General features: G+C 39.6%; 1 protein-coding gene across 1 annotated transcript; it reads left to right on the forward strand.

Annotated features, from left to right (window-relative positions):
- Positions 1-1,893: 1,893 nt before the first annotated feature.
- Positions 1,894-18,863, forward strand: has2 (hyaluronan synthase 2). The gene is made up of 4 exons (XM_026185602.2): positions 1,894-2,741; positions 11,827-12,453; positions 14,674-14,775; positions 14,889-18,863. The coding sequence occupies exons 2-4, from the start codon at positions 11,827-11,829 to the stop codon at positions 15,816-15,818; spliced, it is 1,659 nt and encodes a 552-aa protein (XP_026041387.2). The 5' UTR covers positions 1,894-2,741; the 3' UTR covers positions 15,819-18,863.
- The last annotated feature ends 3,289 nt before the right edge of the window (positions 18,864-22,152 follow it).

A 22,152-nucleotide genomic window follows, 5' to 3' on the forward strand; every position in this document is an offset into this window, starting at 1 on the left:
GCCTTGCTGTCCTGAATGAAATGTTCAGTAACATAAAGAAAAAGAGGGAAAAAATAGAGAAAAAAGTCAGATAAGTGGCTATAAAACTGTCAGTGCTTTGATTTATTTTTCTGAGCACCTGATGATTTGTTTCAGAAAAGCTGTGCGACCCAACTGCCTTGCTGAGGCTATGTTATATGTTCTGTGCTGTGATAACTCGACAGCCACTTCCAGGAGTCTGTAAGTCATTACGTAGCTCCTTGTTTAAATAAATACTCGAGAAAATGAGCGTGCACAAAAGTGGGATTTTTTGTTTTGTTTTGTTTTTTAAAAAAGCAATTTAGCCCTAAAACATATATGTCCCCTGTGGCAATGATGTTGCTCACTGACTTGGTAAAATCAGGAATAGATCCACATGAGCTAGGAAACTGTGTGTTTTTATTCCACCATACATAAACAATACAGGTCTGCTAGGGAGGGTTGGGGGCGGGGGGTCTTACCACAGGCCTCATTTGTGTTCATCACACTGGCTTGTGCATGCTCACAGAATGGGAGGTTTACAAAAAAAGACTGCAGAAAAGGTTTCAGTCTCAGTGTCAAAATATAAAATAATTATTATCTAAATGTTTCACATTTATTATATTTTGTCATTATTTATAGTTTGATGTGTTTCCTGTGAAGACCCCACTTTCATGTTGTTGTTGTTGTTGCTGTTGTTTAGTAGTTAAAAGTGAACAACCGTGACGTCCAATCACAGAACAGATCAGGTTTAAGAGTTTCTCAAACCGACTGGAACTGGGGAAGACTTGTTTCTCGTAACATTCACCTCAGTACAGGAACAATTGCTGTGGTGCGGCACTTGATATTTCTTTGTGGGATGAAATTGTCTTGTTGTGGTGGTGATGCATATTGTATGTATCAAAAAAGATCTTAGTCACAGTAAGAATTCATACGTGAAAAAGACACTTTCGACAGAAATTAATGAACTAAAGCGACCCTGTTTGCGTACTTCCTTATGTTCCAGTGGGATTTTAAGAAGGAGATATTTGTTACCCATAAAAGAACTTTTATTCCAACATCTTATCTGGAATGTGTGTAAACTTGTGGTTATGACTTGAGAATGGCAACATACAGGCCTTTTGTTTCCTAACTTTTAACTTTTCCAGGTAATAGCCACCGTGACGGTGGGGGATGCTGACTGACTCATGGCCATATGAGTAACATGAGTCGTGATTTTCGTTGGATAATCCCTTTAGGATTGAGAGGAGCTACTGTACAGCTCACAGCCCTGGCTCTGAGTTCTGTATCGCACAGCACTGCCTGCTGGTGAAATGTATGAACTGCATCTGACGATGACATGAACGGTCTGAAATTCTGTAACATCACCAAGTGTGGCTCACACGTGCTTATGTGCATGTCTTGTACCAGGGGTGTCATTTCCAGGAGGGTTAGGGGGGTTATGACCCTCCCAATAATCAGACCCAACCAATACACCCCCCCCCCCCCCCCCCCCATAAAATTATGAATTAACTTGCATAAATAGGCTGTTGATTTTCTTTACTCATTTCAGGTATTACCAGCAAAATAGTTGCATGTTTAATCATCTGGGAATTTACCCAGATTTATTTATTTATCTAGACAGGGATCTTGACCTTTGATCTTTTAGTAATTTTTATACTATGTAACCTCAAGTTGTAATATAAAATGAATGGAGAGGGGGTTCCAGTCAATGTTAGCCTCTCTCTCTCTCTCTCTCTCTCTCTCTCTCTCTCTCTCTCTCTGGAGTTTGAATGACTTTGGATGAGAGACTCCCCACCCACCCATTCTCTGAAGTTTGAATGAGTTTGGATGAGAGACTCGCCGCCCCCCCTCCCCCACCCCTTTTTTTCTCTTCCCCCATCACTTCTCCGTCGCTCCTCCTTACACACACCCCCAAACCTTCCCTCCTATTAAATCAACACGCCAATCTGTTGCCCGGTAAAAGGGGTTTGGGAGCCGCAGGAGCCATAAAGGAGGGTCCACACACAGAGACATACTCGCACACATGCACACACACCCGTCTGGAAGGAATTAGACAGCTGAAACAGCGGCAGAGAGACTTCTGTGCGCTCTGTGTAACCTGGATGCTCGGAGGAAACTCTAGAAAAACTTACCTTAACGCCCCTTAAGACAGGAAGAATACAAAAAAAGCTCTGGCTCATATTTTATTGTTTGCTGAAACTTTTTTGTTTTTTTTAAAAAACTTTTGAATGTGACTGAAGCTGCCAAAGTTGATGCTTTATCTTAATTTTTTTTTTTCGTTTTATTAAGAATGAATGAAACAGGCGTTGATGGAGAAGAATATTTATCATATTTTTATAGTCTATGTTTTATTTATACTTTTTTATATGAATGATGCCAAAGCTGACTGATATGATGTTTGGTTTTGGACACCAGAGATGCAAGTGACTTGGAAAGGCTGCAGACAAACCGTTAGAAGTTAGAGAAGACAAGCAATCCCGGTTGTCTTTTTGAAGCATCCAAACTGAGCACACATACAAAGGACTGGCACGACTTTTTTTTATTATTCTTTTTCCCCCTTTAAAAAACAAACAAACAAACAAACAAAAATAGGCTTATGAGGACCATTTTAAGCGGATTCATGAGAGTCGTCGCTGCTCAAGCTCTGTGTCTACTTTTTTCCTCTGTGGATCGGGACCAGAGTCCCAGAAGTTAGACGCATCCTTTCTCAGGAGGAATCAGAGGACAACAGCTGCTTCAAGGTAGGTGGCCGGTGATCATTTTACCAAATATTTTACCACAAGCCACTAAATCATTCATAAAGTGGTTTAGAACATAATTACGCGCAATCAGTTTTCGTGTGCGCGTGTGTGTGAACGTGATGATGCGCCAACTCTCTAGCAAAGTGCATGCATAGAGCTTTTTTTTTTTCACGAGTTTGTTCAGCGTGTTTGCTCCACAAAGTGAGTGATGCTAAAAGTTGGGAGCCACAGCAAGAAGTGCTGAAACTCAGTTTGTGTTTCATTTCATGCTATAACACTACAAAATACAGGTGTAAAAGGTTTAATATACTAAGCTTTTATCTTCTGATCAGTCAAATTAATGACTAGTCTTTGTTGTAAGAGTGATGCTAGCCTGAATATAACTACACTGTGACGTTACCGGTCACACGTCATTCGTTGAGATTTTTAAGCCAATGAGAAGACTGAATGGGGACTGTTTCAGCGTGGCTTGTGGTAGGGGCGCGTAATTTGACGCCCAGTGTGGAGGACTAACATTTGCATGCGTGTGAATAGCTTCTTGACCAGCCTTCAGCTTTTGGACAAGTTAGCCTTTGTTGATATCTGTAACAACGTGTTCTGTAAAAAGTGGTAGCAGGCACATGCCTTGCTGAAAAGTTTTGCAGTTTATTCATAACCTCCTAACTTTGAACTTAAACAAAACCAGAAAAGCTCATGTGAGATATCACGTGGTCCATGCACCTAAGTTCTGAGCATTGTTGTCCCCTTGCACACCCGTCACACGCGCACATATACACAAATGCTAATGAACATCTGTCACACTCTCCTTGACATAGTCTCTTTCTCCATCCACCTACTGAGTGTGCACAGACCGCTGTTGGGTCCCACTGTGTTGCCCACACACCATGTGTGAGTAAGTGGACAAATATTACAGCTATTTATCCAAAATGTAGAACTTTTCAACCCACAAGCAGAATCTCCTTGCTGACTTGGATTATCTATTTATTTTATTGATTTTACTTTGCATTGTGCTGCTCTCACAATGCACCCTAACTCTGTGGTGATATCCTGCATATTTACTTGTAAGAAGAGATGATCAAGTGTGTCCAGTGTGAAAAAATACTTCCAGGATGACTTGTGGATTAAACTTTTTGCGCAGTACTTTATTAGCAGGGAAACTGTAAACTTCAAATAAATGCTCACTGCTCATTTGCTGTAGATTTGGAGCATATGTGGACCTTGTGCCCATGTCAGCATGTATTCAACCTAATACCCATGTGGTGTTCCTAATCTCAGTCCTCCAGGGAATTTCTTTGCTGAGTGCAGGACTCAGTTCCCAATGAGAAAGACAATACGACTTTAGTGCTATTAAATGAAATACTCTGTGAATGTCACAGTTGTCCACTATAATGACAAAGAAGTTTTTAAAACCTTTTTGATGTCTGAGTTGCATCAGTGCTCCAGCATGCACTCCCACACAGCACAAAGAGCATTTTACTATTTAAGAGAAGAAGACTTTCCATGGCTGGCCTCCATTAAGGCACACAACAAGTCTCACGTGCCATTACTTCTCCCAGCAAGGGTCTTTTAGTGTAAAGAGCCATGGGGCTGGCAGGGTACAACTGTTGATCTTAGAGGCGCAGCCCCTCCCGAGCCGTACCACTTAGCTCATCTACTCTGTGTTAATACCAGTTTTTTTCCAGGTTCCTTCAGTATACTAACAGTAAAGCAGCACTGCAGCCAGCCAGTAAAAGTGAAAATTTGGATGTCAGTTAGATTCTCACTACCTCACGCTGAGTCACACAGAGTAGGTTTGATGCCAAATCTAATTCATATATCCAGCAGTTAGAGTGTACCATAAAGTAACAAAGGCCCCTTACAAAGCAAACCGGGCAGGAGCAGCTCACAAAGTGGCTCTTGTTAATGTTATTTATATTTTCTGTATATCTTCTGGAAAGATGAGAGTGACAAACTGACAAAACGTTTCATGGAAATCTTAGTGTGATTCTTTCTTCCTTTTTTCCCCTTAATAATTATAAAGTTCTTTTTAATTATCTTCTACTTGAGTGTGATTATGAGCCTCTGTTATCTTTTAGCCACACTGGGCTGTGGTTTTAAAGAGTGCTATTAATAGAATTTTCCATCCCATGGAGGTGAAGACATTTATTTAAGGGTACTGCTGATGGGTGGATGTCTATTATCAATCTGATAAGGGAACTGCTGGATCGTTGGATGATACAGAGAAACAGGTTGTGTTTGTAAAAGAAGAGCTTTCAATGATTTTTTGCATTTTTTTTCACACAAAGAAATAGCTTAAGAAGGAGGAATTCCATACCCAACCTCATCTCACTTTGGTCTCTTGGAGTCTGCCACAGTGATGTAAGTCCCGTGCCTCAGCTGGGAGTGAATGCATCCAAGTACAGCACCACGCCTTCAATGTCCTGGCCCCACCCCATTTTCAGTGTGTGCCACCCATTCATCTCTGAGCAGCTTCATCCCAACTTCACCTCCTCCCCTTTTCTTCCTACTACATGGATGAATCAAGGTGGAAAAAAGACACGCCTAAATACCAAACGGCATAGTCTGGCTTTGAAACAGAGAACACATTTACCTCAGTGTTGTATTAAATCATGTATATAACAACATCTGTTGGTGTAACAGTGTAATGAGATGCTAATTGCGTGATGAAGAAACAGTTGCAGTCTAGAAGATGCTTTAACCTTTTGCTGCTTTTCAGTTATGGCCCCATCACACCTGATTCTGCCCCCAGAAAGAGCGAAGAGAAAAGGAGCCTTGTCACTAAATTAACATAGTAAATAGACATGGAGCAGCAGCCCAGCCTTGAATGTGTCAAGTACGTCTAGCCAAAGACTGCAGCCAATTCTCAAGTCTCTCCCCGCCGCTTCCACTCTTTTGCCTCATCAGCTTCTCGGGAAGATGTGACCCTTTGCTGCATGCTGCTATGTCTGTCATGAGAGCCAGCTCCACGTTTAATGTTTAATTTTACAATCCCCCGTGGCCTTTTCTAACCCTGCAAAGTTCTTAAACACACACTGACAACCTAGTGTATATATAAAATCATTATCTGTGATGCATATCTCTCCATTTGTACATGCGTGTTTTTTTTATTCTTGGAAATTGTCAAAGCACATGAGATTTCAAAGGTGTGTATTACCTCAGCAGGTCTGGTTTTTTATACTAAACTGATATAAAATGTACTATTATTTTTTCAATGGATCCAGAGACTCCTCACAAAAACCCCAAATACCATTAATCTGTCTTTATTAGCTCATACTTATCTGGGCTTCATTGAACATTGTCATGAAAAATACCATGAAAACTGTTCAAATCCTTAACTGTGATTCAGGTCTAAATTATACCAGCCACAAGTGTCAGCTTGGGCCCCCAGCATATAATGTTTGATTTGTTATAAGTACTTATCCAGCCAGAGCTGCTGATTTGTGAATGTTACACTTCCAGCAGTGACTGCTGAGATGTAAAGATGTGAGCTTTATGTTATCTCAGCTCCACACAGACCAGCAGGCTGTCTTTCTTTGGCTCCACTTCACTGTTATACTCTGGGCAGCACACACAGTAATTACATACACACTTGTGCAAACTCACACAGATATGTAGTTTTAGTGTATGAAGACACACACACACACACAGAGTCTATCAGAGTCTTGCGTTTCTATCAGAGGTCTTGAGCTGGAACCCTGCTGAAAGAGCTTCAACTGCTCTCATGTGAGTTAAGTCAAGGCATCTCTTTCTGCAGACAGCCTGCATACACACTCATATTCTTACACACACACACATATGCCTCATGCTGTGTATATACACACACAAACACGCACACATATGCCATACATTGTGACATTAGTGATAGATTTGCACATAGGTACATATGGCATTCACATTAAGCAGCCTGTTCTTCATATCTAAAAGCTCTCCCTGATGTAACACGCATGCAATTTATTATAACATGTGGTGATTTTAAGATATTCATTATATTTGAAAACCAAAATGTGTCCCATATTTTATTGCGCACAAGTAGCACTCATATTTTAATTGGTGATTGAGATTTATTGTCGGTTCTTTGTGGCCAAAAGAATGAACAGAATGAAAATATGCAGTATTGTGCAGAAGTCTTGAGCCACTCCCTTGTTTCTATGATATGCAAAGGAAATGTGAAATTGGAGCAGTGATTTATTGAAACATGCAAAAGTGTGAATGGAAATACAGTATGTACAGTATGTAAAGCAAAAACAAAGTTTGTACAACTCGAAAGTCAGTATTTGGTACGACCACCTTCAACACAGCCTGAACTCTCTTAGACAAGCTTTCTTGTAATTTCTTTAAGTAGTCTTCAGGAATATTTCTCCAGGCTTCTTATAGGACATTTAAAGCTCTTCTTTGGATGTTGGCTTCCTTTTGTTCCATTCTCTGTCAGGATGATCCCACACTGCTTGAATAATGTTGCGGTCCAGGCTCTGGGGAGGTCAATCCATGACTGATTCCATTGTGTGGTTTTCTATCTAGATATTCTTTTACTGCATTGTTTGTTTGAGATTGTTGTCAGGCTAAAAAATGAAGCCAATCAGACACGTTCCAGATGGTACTGCATGGTAGATCAAAATCTGATTGTACTTTTCTGTGTTCACATTTTCATCAATTTTGACAAGATCCCAAACACCACTGCCTTAAATGCAGTCCCAAACCATAACAGAGCCTCCCCCGTGTTTTGGGTGTTGTGCATCTGTACTACTTCCTCCATACATATCAATGCATAATTTAAACCAAAAATGACTGGAATTATCACTCCATGAGTGTAATCTGGCATACATCAGCCTTTTCTTCCGTTTTACCTTCCTTAAGAATGACTTCTTGACAGCAAACCCTTCCACTGAGGCTTCAGATTTGTCTCTCAGGTCCTGTGTCAGGAATTTGTTGTAGGTAGTTTTCTAGCTCTGCCAATTCTTCTTTTGCCCTTCATTCAGTTTCCTCAAATGTTTTAAGGGCACACTGCACACCAGGCAGTCAATAGCTCATCATCATCTTGTTCCTGTAAAAATTTTATTATGTAATACTATTATCACTGTCAACCTGTGTTGTGTTTGCAGGTTTCATAGATTCCGCTAAACAAATCAGAAGAAAAGCATTCACACTGGTCAATAAACACTCTCTCTTGTTAGGTGCCTTTTTGATCGATTCAGAGGTCAGTGTTTATTGTTTTAATGTACAGGTCTAAATACTTGGCTAAAAATGAGTGAAAAAGCAGCCAATGTCCAAACAGAAACATTACAAGACCTTAAGAAGCCCTGAAGAACTGTTGCTCAAGACCACTTTAAAAAGTATGAGATGTTAAAGAAATTACAAGAAGGTCTGGATCATTGAAAGAAAGAATTTAGAGGTGGCTCAAGACTTTTGCGCAATATTGTAAACATGTCAAACCAATTAAATGCAATGTTTTTTTCTTGGCATTGCAAGTAACTTGACTCTATGTGTAGCAATGTACCTTCTGTATTCGGTGAACTCCTATCATCCCTCTGAGCACCAGCAGATCAACAAATTCACTTATTTACAAAGTCTGTGCAATGTTTGCACATGGTGTTTCCTTGACTTTTCCTGCAGGGAAACTTTGATGTTCACATTTGATTTACTCAGTGGCTCCACCTGAAAAAATTATTGGATGGATTTCCATCAGAATGTGTGCATGTAGTGAGCACGTTTTGAACAAAATAAACCATAGTATAGTGATCCCTGAATTTTAGTCTAATATTGTCATGAGGTCAGGATTTTGATTTAGCATACTGTAGCATATTAATATGCTGTTTCATTCAGAAGCAGAGGAAGATGCAGGCACAGTCTCTCATTCCTGTTACAGCTAAATAGTTCAGCGCCTTGCTCATTTGTACTGTAAGAACACTTAGAGTAACGGGAAGGCAAGACACTCATTGATTTTCCTAAATCATATTTTCAAAATAACAAACTCACAAACACAATGAGATTTCCCTGTCACTACTTTTTTGTTATTTTATTTTTTTTACTGTTGCTGTAATCCCAAACAAATCCACGTGTCTCAGTTTAAAAGAACAGCCAGATGCACTTTTTCCAAGGACCCAGTTTTTTTGGGTCAACTTAATCTATCCATTAATTTATGTAGTCATCGCTTCATTTATCTACTAACTCACCATGTACATCCATGCAAGACTCAACATTACTGCAATGTTATCTCTGAGAGAGAGCCCGTGGGAGTTTCACTCAAGAGACTGTTAATAACGTCAGAGTGAGACTGCTCAAGCTTCCAGCCCAAGGTCACCACAGGGCTGGCCACGCATACACACATGTACAGCAAAAAGGACATAATGGCGATGTTCTAACCCTCAAGTGCCAAGATGTAACAACAAACAGAAAGCTGGAGTGATATCATCTTCATGTGTTAATGACACCCTCCGCTTGCATAGATAAATGCTCTGGACAAACACATGAAGATACGTGTGCTCACCAACCAACGTGACATCATTTACATCATCCATATGTGGATGACATCTCCACTGTTACAGATACTGCTCTGATTAAAAAGGCTTTATCTCAATAAGAACGGGCCAGAGTTTGGCCTCACTTTAAGTCTGCAGTTAATCTGTCTGCAGCCTGAGCTAACTGTCAACCCGACCTCTGCGCTGCACTACACACCCAAAATGGTGTATAAGATCCTGCAAAGACCAGATCATTGTAGCCAGCAGCAATGGTTGCATTACTGTGGACTTGACGTTTTCCCACATCACATTTACATGCCATGAGCCTAGCCTGTCGATGATGGATTTAATATCCTAGTTTTGATTTTTACTTTCATTCCAAACATTAAATCAGAGCAAACAGATTGTATCATTAAAGTGCAGATCATTAACAGAAAGTCAAGGAGGAGCAAACACTGACGACGGTTCCTGTCCTTGTTATCTTCAGTGGTTCAATCAAGTTCATTTTGTTTTCTCCCAAAGCCCAGTTGATAAAATGTAGAGGTGTACATTTGTCAGTCATGATGTACTTTTAAGCTGACAATGAAGTGCCCCAAAACGTTGTGTTTTGTTGCTGCACTCATGCTTACTCCTAATCAGTGGTTGAGTTCAAACAAAGGTAAGACATGGATACAGGGCTTATAAAGCATTATAGACATTCTCACACAAGCTGAAAGAGGCCAAAATTTAAATTTGTTCAATTACACAAACACACACATGCAGTGGTACAATAAGCTTTTATATGTGCATTTTGGTGTATATCTGTGCATGTCAGGGGTCTTGTAAAAGATGGCCTGACGTTAAAACCTGCCAGAGGAGGTCCGCTACACTGATTGTGACTTTCTCGTCCAACAGTCAAATGAACAAAGCATTGTGTCTGAGCCAAAGTGTGTGTTTGTGTGTATTCTTCTCCATGAACACAACCTCTCTCTCCCTGCTTCTGCTACTCCCTCACTGTCTTTTACTTTCATTTTCCTAATGTCTCTCAAGATGCATCTGCTTTTCAGCTAGTTTAACCAATTTTCTTAACCAACTTTCTTCACTTTCTCTCTTAAAGATTCTCTATGCTATCTTCGCTTTCTCTGTGTATATATTTTTTTCTTTCTCTCCTTTAGTCGTCCCCTCCCTTCATCTGTCATGTGTTTAGGTGTGGTCCCAAGAACTCTCTCCAGTTCACAAACATCACTCGGCCTTGTATACGCTTCTTTTGATCATTTTATTGTTGTTCTGACTTGTTTCCCTTGACTTGATTAAATGTACATGTACAAAATGCGTGATATCGCAAAATATTTTTGGTCACTCAATGAACAAAATGGTGCTAAATGCGTCTAAATCCTAGATGAAAAGTTTATCCCACAAGAGGGAGCCCTACTGAAGGTCAGCATACTTTGACCTTCATAATGTCAAAGGTCTTTTCTCTCTTTCTCTCTGTTTAACAGAAGTCATTTCCCTGCAATGCTCTCTACACAAAGATTCAGAGAGAGAAAAGCACGCGTGCAGCAATAGAAGTCTCTTGTCTTCTTCTTCCCATAAAGATATAAACAGATGACATCACAGGGTGGTCCGCTCTCTGCGTTGAGTCAAAATGAGCCACGCTGAGTGGGTCTCCGTTGGTCTGCCAAACAGATGGCGGTAGCAACATAATGAGGGTTGGAAACAAACTTCAGGAGTTTGTGCAAGAGGATGCAGACGCAAAAGCATCCTCTTGCACAAACGCCTCTCTTAAAAATATTGAATATTCATGTTCTAGGTCAGAGTTTGTCATACTTGGTCTTTGACCTTTGCAATGTGTCCCCAAAATACTGTGGAAACCAATAATTTTCATTATAGGCTACCCCACCACCACGACCAACATTTAGCATGTGCTTAGACCTTGATGGTTGGCAGAGGCAGCCAACTTGTTGGTTAATTAGGTCAAGAAATCTTGTAACGTGTGGCCACCCACACTAAAAGAGAGTTGGAACAATCGGCTACTCACAACTGTCTGGCATTTAGGGGGATTTGGGGAAGGGGAGGAGGTAGGGAGAGGGATGGGGCATAAAAAAGGAGAAAGCTTACAGCAGTCTGTACCTGGTTTTGTTGTGTCAAAACATAAAAGCTTTAGTGAAAAGTACAGTGAAAATGGTTCCAACACTCTTGTTTAAGTGATTGTATTCACTTTAACCTCCTACGACCTGCCGTCCACATATGTGGACATCACATTTTCGGTTATTTAGACCAAAATACTCAATTTTGCTCTACAACGGCCTGATATCCACTTACGAGGACATTATACTGCTACTGTTCTATCAAAATTTTAAACAAATATCCTCATATGTGGCTCTCATTTTTCTTACAAGCAAAAATTAGGTAAAAAAAATCTGGTAATTCTTTGTTTTTACATTCATCAGGACCTAATCATCCCAAAAATCAAAGAGAAATTAAAAATGCATGCCGTGGAAGAGTTCGGGTCTTAGGAGGTTAAGAAGGTCATTTACTTGGACCAATTGAGTATAAAAGGTTACAAATGTTTCACTGTGAGTTGCTGTCAATCATAGTAACATTTTCTGCACCACTGTTACTACATGTAACCCTTTTGTTTTTGTCCACAGATGAAGTGTAAAAGAGGCCTCACTTACCTGAGGATATTTGGGACCACCATGTTCGGCGTGTCTCTCCTGGTGGGCATCTCGACAGCCTATATCATGGGCTACCAATTTTTCACTACAGCTCAAAATCACCTATCTTTTGGGCTGTATGGTGCCATTTTGGTTGTTCACCTTATTATCCAGACCCTCTTTGCACTCCTAGAACACCGTAACATGCGGCGCTCCTTAGAAACACCAATTAAACTGAACAAGTCCTTGGCATTGTGCATCGCTGCATATCAGGAGGATGAAAACTACCTAAGAAAATGCCTTGTGTCAGTGAAGAGGCTGACATATCCTGGTATCAAAGTTATCATGGTGATCGATGGAAATTCAGACGACGACTTGTACATGATGGAGATTTTTAAGGAGGTCATGGGATCGGACAGATCAGCCACGTACGTGTGGAGGAGTAATTATCACAGCAGAGGACCCGAGGAGACAGATGAGAGCTACGCTGAGAGCCTTCAGCAGGTGTCCAGGGTTGTGCTGAACAGCAAATGTGTGTGCATCATGCAGAAGTGGGGAGGGAAGAGAGAGGTCATGTATACAGCCTTCAAAGCACTGGGAAGGAGCGTGGATTATGTGCAGGTAAGTAGTTAAATCGCTTAAAATCAGTTAATGCAGGTAATGTGGAAGAACAATAGCCCCTTAAATAAAAAAATAATGAAATAAATTAGAAGATTAAAAATACTGTACAACAGGTGTAATATTACTTTGTGCCTGTGTGTGTCTTTGTAGATTTGCACGCATGCACACACAGAGCTGACATCTGAAGGACATAGTGAAGAAAGAGAAAATGTAAGCTACTGTGGGAGATGCAAACTAGGCAAACATAAGCTGATGATAGAGTGAAAGGGAATAGAACGAGAGATGGCTGGAAAGAGAGGAGGGGAGGCTATGCCAAGCCAAATATGGGGTCCACAAAGAGTCTTTTGTTTTGCTTTTTAGCATGTGCACCGTGTTGTGAAGTGTGGCGTGAAGGAGGGCAGCAGTAGCTGATGTCTAAGTGTAATAACAGATCTTTTTCGCAGGGCGTTACGTCATCTACAAATCTGTATCAAAGAAAGGTTAGAAAGGTTAGCATGTGTTTGTCTCCTGTTCAGAAAAATTAAAAACAATCAAAGGTTATATTTGAGTAACACAGACCTAAGGACTAAAAGCCTGATAGCTTTAGGAAAACTAAATTCAATAGTGTGTTTGGCTAGCGACAGTATGTTGGTGTGGCTTAAAAAATAAACAGTGGCTAAAGACATTAACTGCTTGGTAAAGCAATATCCTGCAGGCACTGACTGTTAAACGTGTCATGGGCTCTTGTGGAGCTGTATAGTACTGTCATATTCAGGAGCATAAAAGTAATTAAAAATAAATGGAACCTTTCTCAGTTCAAAATACAAAGAGGTTTTGATCCTCCAGACTTACTTTGTCTTGTATTAGCAGTAGCTAACAATGGCAAATGTTAGCTATCATATCATACTTAATGAGAGCTTGTATTACTGTCATATGATATGTAACCACATTGTGGTGTCATATAATTCAGCCACAATAACAACCTTTCAAACTGTGTTTACCTAAAGAATAAAAACTACTTGAAGGGTGGTGAGGTCACATGGGTTGAACCAACGCTGATGACTTCACACCTTTTCCTGAATCTGCTTGTTAATGCTAAACAGTGCATGAAAGCTACTTTCCAATGAAAGTGTTTTTCTTTCCATGACTAAATGATTGCGTTTAAAGTACACAGAATATTTTGTGCGGGCATGCTCTGTCAAGACTTTCTCTGTTTTGTTACCAGACGCTCAGTCTATGGCTTTAATGACGTTTCAGCATTTTTAGTTAGTTTTGCAATTCCACAGATCTGTTGTTATTACGTTTGAAAAGCAGATACCTCAGGCTAATTCAAAAACTCTTGTGTCTTCAGACTTAAGCACAAGTAACAGTTCTTTGTCCAAAATGCCAAGTATCATTATGTCATTTTCTTCTGTGATGTTCAGTTGTTAGTGCTACAAAAAGCATTGTGATCAAAGAGTAAGGCTCAACTGATGTATAATTTATGTAACAGCATCAAAATGATTCAAACGGGTCTGTATAACAAAGAAGGGGACTTTGAGAATATGAACTCAGAGCTATAATGCTGTCTAACACCTGCAGCTGGCTTCAGCCTGCCAAAAATCATTTACTTCACAAAAGGTTCAATAGACCTTACTGCTGCACTGCCAGCAGTCATGCCAATACTTTTCAACCTTAGAAACAGGAGGGACAATGTTTCATGCCTTTTCACTTTCATCAGGCTCTGCCTGTAACAGATGTATTTTGTTAAAAAGGACTGGGCTCTAGGTTTGTTTTCATCACCTGATTTTGTTGGTCAGGAAAATTACCATTTATAGAAGAAAATAGGGAGAGCAGAAGAACAACATTAGAGCTATAGTGGGTGGTGAACAGAGTTGAAAGCAGCCCCTCTGGTCTTGGCTGGCGGAGATTATAAAGTGGCCATATTGAGCATTTATGTGTTTTGTTGGATGCATGATATCTTTTTTTTGTGTGTCATTATGTAAAAAAATTTTTTGATTTCACAAAAATTTCTTTTGTATATCGAAATTTTGTTCCGATTGTCCAAGCAAATTTTTTTCAGCAAGAAAGGGTTTTTTCCCTCTCTTTGGGGAGTTTAGGTCAATTTGACATCTGTTATGTTTTGCAGAATTAAGCTGAACAAAGAAGACATCTGGAACTATGTTGAAGAAAATCTAAATAAATGTATCCTGTGTTGCTAAAACACAGTTAATTTCTTGATTAACTTGTGTTTTTATGTAGGTGTGTGACTCTGACACCATGCTGGACCCAGCATCATCAGTGGAGATGGTTAAGGTTTTGGAGGAAGACCCTATGGTGGGAGGAGTTGGAGGAGATGTACAGGTAGTTTTCTTAAAAGTTCTGTGAAATCTGAATCTTCTACATCAAACATACAAATTAGGATGTTGTGCTTTAAACTTCATACTTTTTGTCTCTGCTTGTCAACCTACCTGTAGATCCTAAATAAATATGAGTCATGGATCTCCTTCCTGAGCAGTGTTCGGTACTGGATGGCTTTCAACATTGAGCGGGCTTGCCAGTCCTACTTCGGCTGCGTTCAATGCATTAGCGGGCCTTTAGGAATGTACCGGAACTCTCTCCTGCATGAGTTTCTTGAGGACTGGTACAATCAGACCTTCATGGGATCCCACTGCAGTTTTGGGGATGACCGTCATCTCACGAACAGAGTTCTCAGCCTCGGGTATGCAACAAAATACACTGCACGGTCAAAGTGCCTTACAGAGACACCAATTACATATCTGCGGTGGCTCAATCAACAGACACGATGGAGCAAGTCATATTTCAGAGAATGGCTGTACAACTCCATGTGGTTCCACAAACACCATCTCTGGATGACTTATGAGGCTGTGATCACTGGCTTCTTCCCATTTTTCCTCATCGCCACAGCGATCCAACTCTTTTACCAAGGAAGGCTCTGGAATATTCTTTTGTTTCTACTCATTGTGCAAGCAGTGGCGCTGATTAAGTCATCATTTGCCAGCTGCCTCAGAGGTAACATTGTCATGGTGTTCATGTCATTTTATTCTGTACTGTATATGTCAAGCCTGTTGCCAGCGAAAATGTTTGCAATAGCAACAATCAACAAGTCTGGATGGGGGACTTCTGGGAGGAAAACAATCGTGGTGAACTTTATCGGTCTGATTCCAATATCAGTATGGTTCACTATCCTTTTCATTGGAATTTTATACACAGTAGTACAACAGACTAGAAAACCCTTCCCCGACTCAGAAAAGATTGTTTTGATAATAGGGGCAGTGGTCTATGCAAGTTACTGGGTTATACTGTTGACATTATATACAGTGCTCATAAATAAATGTGGGAAAAGGAAGAAGGAAACACACTATGATATGGTGCTGGATGTGTGACTTACAGACTACAATCATGATTTCCCAATGAAACCGGGGGTTTCTCTCACACATCATCTTGTTGTTATACAAATGTATTTTAGCTGTAGAGCAGCTCTGGAGGCAAAGTGAGGTCAACTAAAATGGACAAAGAAATAGAAATATTTTCTAGACTAAATGCCAGTGGCTGTGACCATAGCATCCAGGATCCTTGTACATCCTCAAGCTAGCCATTTGACATACTCAAATAAGGTTTAGCTGAAGATCAATTGGTTTAGGCTGATTAGCTAATTTGGATAACTCAGAATGGCAAGATTGTGTTTATTGCATTTGGCAGCAAGAGCGCTAGGCTTTATAATTTTAGCTACCTCTTACCCTTGTCATTTTCACTGGGCTTCATCTAATATTAGCAACTAAGCCAATAAAACTGGATTCTTAGATGGGATTTAACTTGTCCAGTAAGAATATTTTCCCTCCAGAGCACTCTCTCCAGTAAATGTGTTTTTTTCTCACTTAAACTAAAGAACAAGTTTTGTGTTGCCTCCGTCAAATGAAAGCCTAAAGACTGCCCGATTGTCTCCAGTCTCAAATGACTGAACAACATTGACAAAAATCTACATTAATAGTGATAAAAGGTATTGGTAGAGGCTATCACCAGGGCTATATAATTAGTGTAATTGTACCACATACACAGTGTCTAGTCTGTGTAGATCTCATAAATAGATAGGGGTGATCTATTTTACCACTTCAAAACTTACAAATCCACCTAAAGTTATTTCACTCAAGTTTTTTTTTTTTATTGCCACATGTTCAAGTTAAGTGTACCTTTTCAGTGTTTTAATCTGTTTTGGAAAGAGCTACAGTATCAATTTATGAAGCCAGAAGGAGTGTAGAAAGGGCTTTGAAATGGAAAGCGGCTTTCTTTCTTTCAATGCTCTCATGTCATATGGGAAAGATGCAAACTTCCTTGTGCTCTTCACCTGTTACGGTTTAAGGGAGCAAATATAACATCTGGAATTGCCGAAAGAATCAGATAGCCAGACTACTTTGATTCTTATGTCAGCAACAAGAAAGCACTTGGTTGGAAAAAGGTTGGGTTGGAATATAACCAATGGACTGGCTGTTTAATGTATGCTCAATGTGAAAACATATCATCACCTAATGTTGTGGTATATTTATTATTATTCCCATGTGACATGACTGCAGTATTTTTAGTTTACAAAGTGAAACTGATCACTGACCAGCAGAATTTATATCTGTCTGATCAGGCGACCAGGTGATGACCACAAGAGAGAGATGACGTATCATTGCTGCTGTGACTGTTTTACTTTTACAGAAACAGTGACTTTTGTTTTTTCGTCTTTTAACAAGGTTTATTTTAGATGTATGTTGCAAAAGTGGCTAAAACACTATTATTGTTGTCTTTCTACCAGTATGAATTTTAACCACCAAGCAAACAAGATGGACAAGTTCCAGCCCAAAGATTTTGTGACATAAGGATAAAGTGGTTACATTTCTAAGCTGCCTTGCATTCTGTTCACTAGCAAGGGAAAAAGTAGATGTGAGATTATGTTAGTGTCTACTGGGAATAGTACTACCTGATCATAGGAATGTGAATAAGGGCAGTTGATAGTAGGAAGCAATATTTTGGAATAAGTCCAGTGTTTGCTATAGACCAGAAGCAGACATGAATTTACAGTCATGTGAAAATGTAAGTATGTCAGATTAATATTGTTGTTATTATTATTTGACAAGCAACCACTTGATCTTCTTTGAAAAGGTGGTAAAGTTCAAGAACACTACAAAGGAAAGTTACTTTTTCAACAGGAATGTCAATGTTTAATATCTTTTTAAGGAAAAAGCATTTCCTTTCACATTCACTTGCCACTCTTATACCACTCTTACGTGAAAAAAAAAATCCTCAACGTTTTGTCAGAATTACAAAGATATTAAATGTTTGCTTGTTCAAATACATTAAAAAAGGCAACAGTTTTCATGGGATGTACTTACTTTTTTTGACCATAATTCATATGCACTTTTACGTCTCTCTCATCATTCTGCGTGATGCTTGACATAATGAAGATTAAATACCTCAGTGGTTCTCTTTGCATTGCATCAAGGTGTCAGAGTGCTCTCCAAAGACTGATGCATTCTGATGGTTTCACGTAATTTATGATCTGTTTGTGATATGATGGGCTCCTTTTTATACACAGTACCTTATTGAGGCAAAGCTGGATTTTTTATGCCGTGTCAGCCCTTTGCTGTAGCCGTGTACTTATTTTACTATGTATTTCAATGCATTTTTATATATAGACATTTCCATTCTATTTTTGCTTAGCTACCAAAGATTCTTTATTTTCATTCATTTTTGTAAGAAAAAAAATGAAAAAATGTATTTGTGTGCTTTCAACTGTTCTGACAATGACTTGTATATCTGACCAAATAATGTGAAATTTTGAGCTGGGGGGAGGTTCTGCAATAGCAACAATTTAAAAAAAATGCAATCTGTAGGGATAAGTTATTGATTTCGAGAAAAGTGGTGAACCTTTGTTTTTTTTTACTTTGTACTTAGATAGAATGCAAAATATTTATTGAAGGCTGTTCTGTGGTTTGTAGGATTTTGTACTTAGATGTTTTCTGGTATCCATCCAACTCTGATTGCTCCATATGTCCACACAGGAAAAGCAAATACATCCTGACAAATTTCTGGTTAACACAGATCATATGCAAACCTAACTGATTTGAAGTATTTAAAGAATATAAAGCAATGCCTTCTCTACAATAAGCAATAAAGCCAAGCAGTCTGAGAACTTTCATCCAAAATCATTTCAAAACCATTTGCACAAATTTTTTATTTTAAGGTTATGACGTGCCTTACAGAATGATGACAAATGAAATATCAAGTGGCATTTTTACACAATTTTAAAGTTTGCATTTTTTTTCCAATGTGTATTGAATGAGACTGACAGTTAACCTACAAAAATGTTTTCATGTCAAACTAGTCATGGGCAGTGTTATCGTAAAGCACTTTTGTGTCGTGCCAAATAAAAAAAACTATTCTTTTCATTTGCTGTCAAGAGTTTTTATTAATTAATTATTATAAGCCAAGGAGTTGCTTGTTAAAAATCAAAGCATAGTCCTCGTTTCCTCAAAATGTTGTTCTCTTATGATACAATTGTCATTGTCAGTATTATCAGGCTGTCCTAAAAACTCCCTGAAAATCCTTCAGTTGATCCAGGATTAGATTTAAAATCTTTAACCTCACTTACAAAGAATTTAATAAGGAGGGCCCATCTGCTCTTAAACACCTAATAGTAGCATATCACCCTAATAGAGCACTTTGCTCTCAGAATACTGTCTTACTTGTAGTTCCCTCTCTGAGCCTGGTTACTAGAGGTTTCTTCCTGTTAAAAAGGAGGTTTTCCTTTCCGCTGTCGCCAAGTGTTTACTCCTAGGATGTCAGCCTGCACACCACAAAGATTGTGTGGCATGACACAAGACGTGATGTGAAAATCATTGTCAGATAGCCTAAAAGTGACACAAGCGAAGCGTGGAGCAGCCTTATGCTCCACACAGACAAAAAACAGAAAAAAATCAGTGTTTATTATGATATCAAATCATGTTACTACAAATTTTATTATTTATAACCTTTATTAGGGGAATTTATTTTGTTACAGCAGAAAGTGGACAGCGCAAACCTACAGTAGCAAAAATTAAGAAAAAACATTTGAATAGGATAAGATAATAAGAATAAGATAATGTACACAATAGAATAGAATAAAATACTATATACAACAGAATAAAATACAATGTTGTCAGAAAAAGAGAATTGCACTTAGTGTTATTGCACATGTGTGGATGACGCCTGCCACTGAAGGAGCTGCTCAGTGCTGTCAGAGTCTCCTGCATGGGGTGAGAGATGTTGTCCAGCAGGGATGACAGCTTAGCCGCCATTCTCCTGTCACTCACTGGGTCCAGAGGGCATCCTAGAACAGAGCTGGCCCTCTGGATCAGCCTGTTCAGTTTCTTCCTGTCCCCTGCAGAGATGTTGCCGCCCCAGTAGACCACACCGTAAAAGATAGCTGAGGCCACCACAGAGTCATAGAAGGTCTTCAGGAGTGGGCCCTTCACTCCAAAGTTCTGCTGGCACCAGTCCACAAAGTTTTGGGTCAGTTCTCTGTACTCCCTGTCATCCCCATCAGTGTTGAGGCCGACTATTGCAGAGTCATCAGAGAACTTCTGAAGGAAGCACTGGGTGGAGTTGTGGGAGAAGTCTGCAGTGTAGATGGTGAAGAGAAACTGAGTCAGAACTGTTCCCTGTGGGGGCCCCGTACTGCAGACAACCCTGTCCAACACACAGCCCTGAGTTCTCGCGTACTGTGGTCAGTCGGCGAGGTACTCCAGTATCCATGATGTGAGGTGATGGTCCACTCCTAAGTTCTCCAGCTTGTCCTTCATTACCGTGGAAAGAATGGTGTTGAAGGCACTGGAGAAATCAAAGAACATGATTCTCACAGTGTTCCCAGCGGTCTCCAGGTAAGAGAGGGAATGATGTAGGAGGTGAGTGACGACATCATCCACTCCAATGCCAGGTTGGTAGACAAACTGAGGTGGGTCCAGTGATGAGCTCACCAGGGGCCGTAGCTGAGCCAGGACCAGCCGCTTCAGGGTCTTCATCAAGTGGGGTGTCAGAGCTACCAGCCTGTAGCTGTTGAGATCCTTGGGACGTGGAGTCTTTGGCACTGATACAACACAGGAGGTTTTCCAGAGCTGTGGGACTCTCCCCAGCCTTAGGCTCAGGATGAAGATGCGCTCCATCACCCCACACAGTTGGTCTGCACAAGACCTGACAACCCTTGAGCTGATGCCATGCCAAGACATATAACTAAAATATGACATATTTAACATCTGAGAAACTAATAAAGTGACTGAAAAGTGTTGCCCATTTTGTCATGCATTATGAATGAACTTTTACTGGCAATCTCATTCTAACAGTGTTAACAAAAAGATGATTAACAGAGATATGGTTTCTCTTGTGGCAGAAGGCTGCATAACACATTAGGACAATCATTTACGGCATTGGGCATCAATTAAAATTTTAATAATTAGATTAAACGACCAGCAAGTTTGGAACTGACTAGTGACAACAGCAAGGACTTGTCGACTAGTTGACTAGTCCTGCACATCCCTAAATTTAGAATCTTTTTGTTTGCGCTGTTACTTCAAAATACATCACACGATCCATCATATTCTCAACTTGCATTTTCTTTTTTTCTTCAACTCATGTCTGTTATTGTGAGCTTGACGTGTCCGTGAATGTTAAGTGCAACTACTATGACTAAATACATTACTGTAAAGTATACAGCTTAAAGGAAAGTCAGCATATGAATTTTGCCAGAGTTCTGAAGAAAGGCAAATCCAAGCACAAATTTGGATCTAGATCAACTGGGAGGAAACTTGACTGCGGATGTGTTCTATCATGCACAAACAAGCAAAGCAAAATTGATGGCCTTAAAAAAGAAAAAACGAATGTTTAAACGCATCTAACGTGATTTGGCTGACTGGAGATACGTGCATATATCTGTGTGTGTCAATTTGGAGAACTTTTTATCCAACAATACACAGCAGTCAAGGAAGGAAAAAACAAACATATATTATTTACACATGTATGCACACGCATAATATCAGGAATTCGAGTTTGGCACTGGGCAATATGTTTCTAAATTATAAAATGCTGATAGTGACGTAATTCTCTCTCTTTGAACGTTTGCTTTAAACATCTGTCTCACTTTCACTACTGATTATTTTCTGGCTCCAACAATGGAAACATTGCGAGATGCCAGTTTTTGTGTTTTTGGAAGGTCAGCTGTCCCAACATGTTTTTTCACACATCAATAATATCAACATGTCATTGTTGATATTGTTCTTAAGTAGGATTTTCCACTGAAGGTGTTGTACTTCTGCCAACATTCTATGTGAAGGGACCAGCAATAGATTGATCACACCAACAATGCATTTAAATCATGATTCATTTTATTCCTCTGTGCCACCGCTGTCCAAAAGCTAGTAATGCAAATCAATCAGTGGAGGAAGTCAAATGTTCCTATGTGACTATGAACACATAGCCCCTCTTCATATATACTTTAGGATATACAGTCATGTGACAAACAAAGGTTTTCAGAGGACTTTGTGTCGTCCTGTGAAAAGCGAAGTACCATGATTCAACTGTTATAGAACCACCTGTAGCTTCTATACCATGATGTAATCATTTTCTGTATGACTTTATCAGTCTCTCACATTGCTATTGGAGAACTTTGGGATAATAATAATGGATTGGATTTATATAGCACTTTTC

The sequence above is a fragment of the Astatotilapia calliptera genome, chromosome 11 (genome assembly GCF_964374335.1).
Source record: "Astatotilapia calliptera chromosome 11, fAstCal68.1, whole genome shotgun sequence".
Classification (NCBI taxonomy): domain Eukaryota; kingdom Metazoa; phylum Chordata; class Actinopteri; order Cichliformes; family Cichlidae; genus Astatotilapia; species Astatotilapia calliptera.

What these genes read in the sequence shown, in the direction of transcription:
- has2 (XM_026185602.2), top strand. Translation starts at nt 11,827, where the DNA reads ATGAAGTGTAAAAGAGGCCTCACTTACCTGAGGATATTTGGGACCACC. An exon ending in GGAGCGTGGATTATGTGCAG is followed by an intron (nt 12,454 to 14,673) that starts GTAAGTAGTTAA and finishes GTTTTTATGTAG; the next exon opens with GTGTGTGACTCTGACACCAT. An exon ending in GAGTTGGAGGAGATGTACAG is followed by an intron (nt 14,776 to 14,888) that starts GTAGTTTTCTTA and finishes ACCTACCTGTAG; the next exon opens with ATCCTAAATAAATATGAGTC.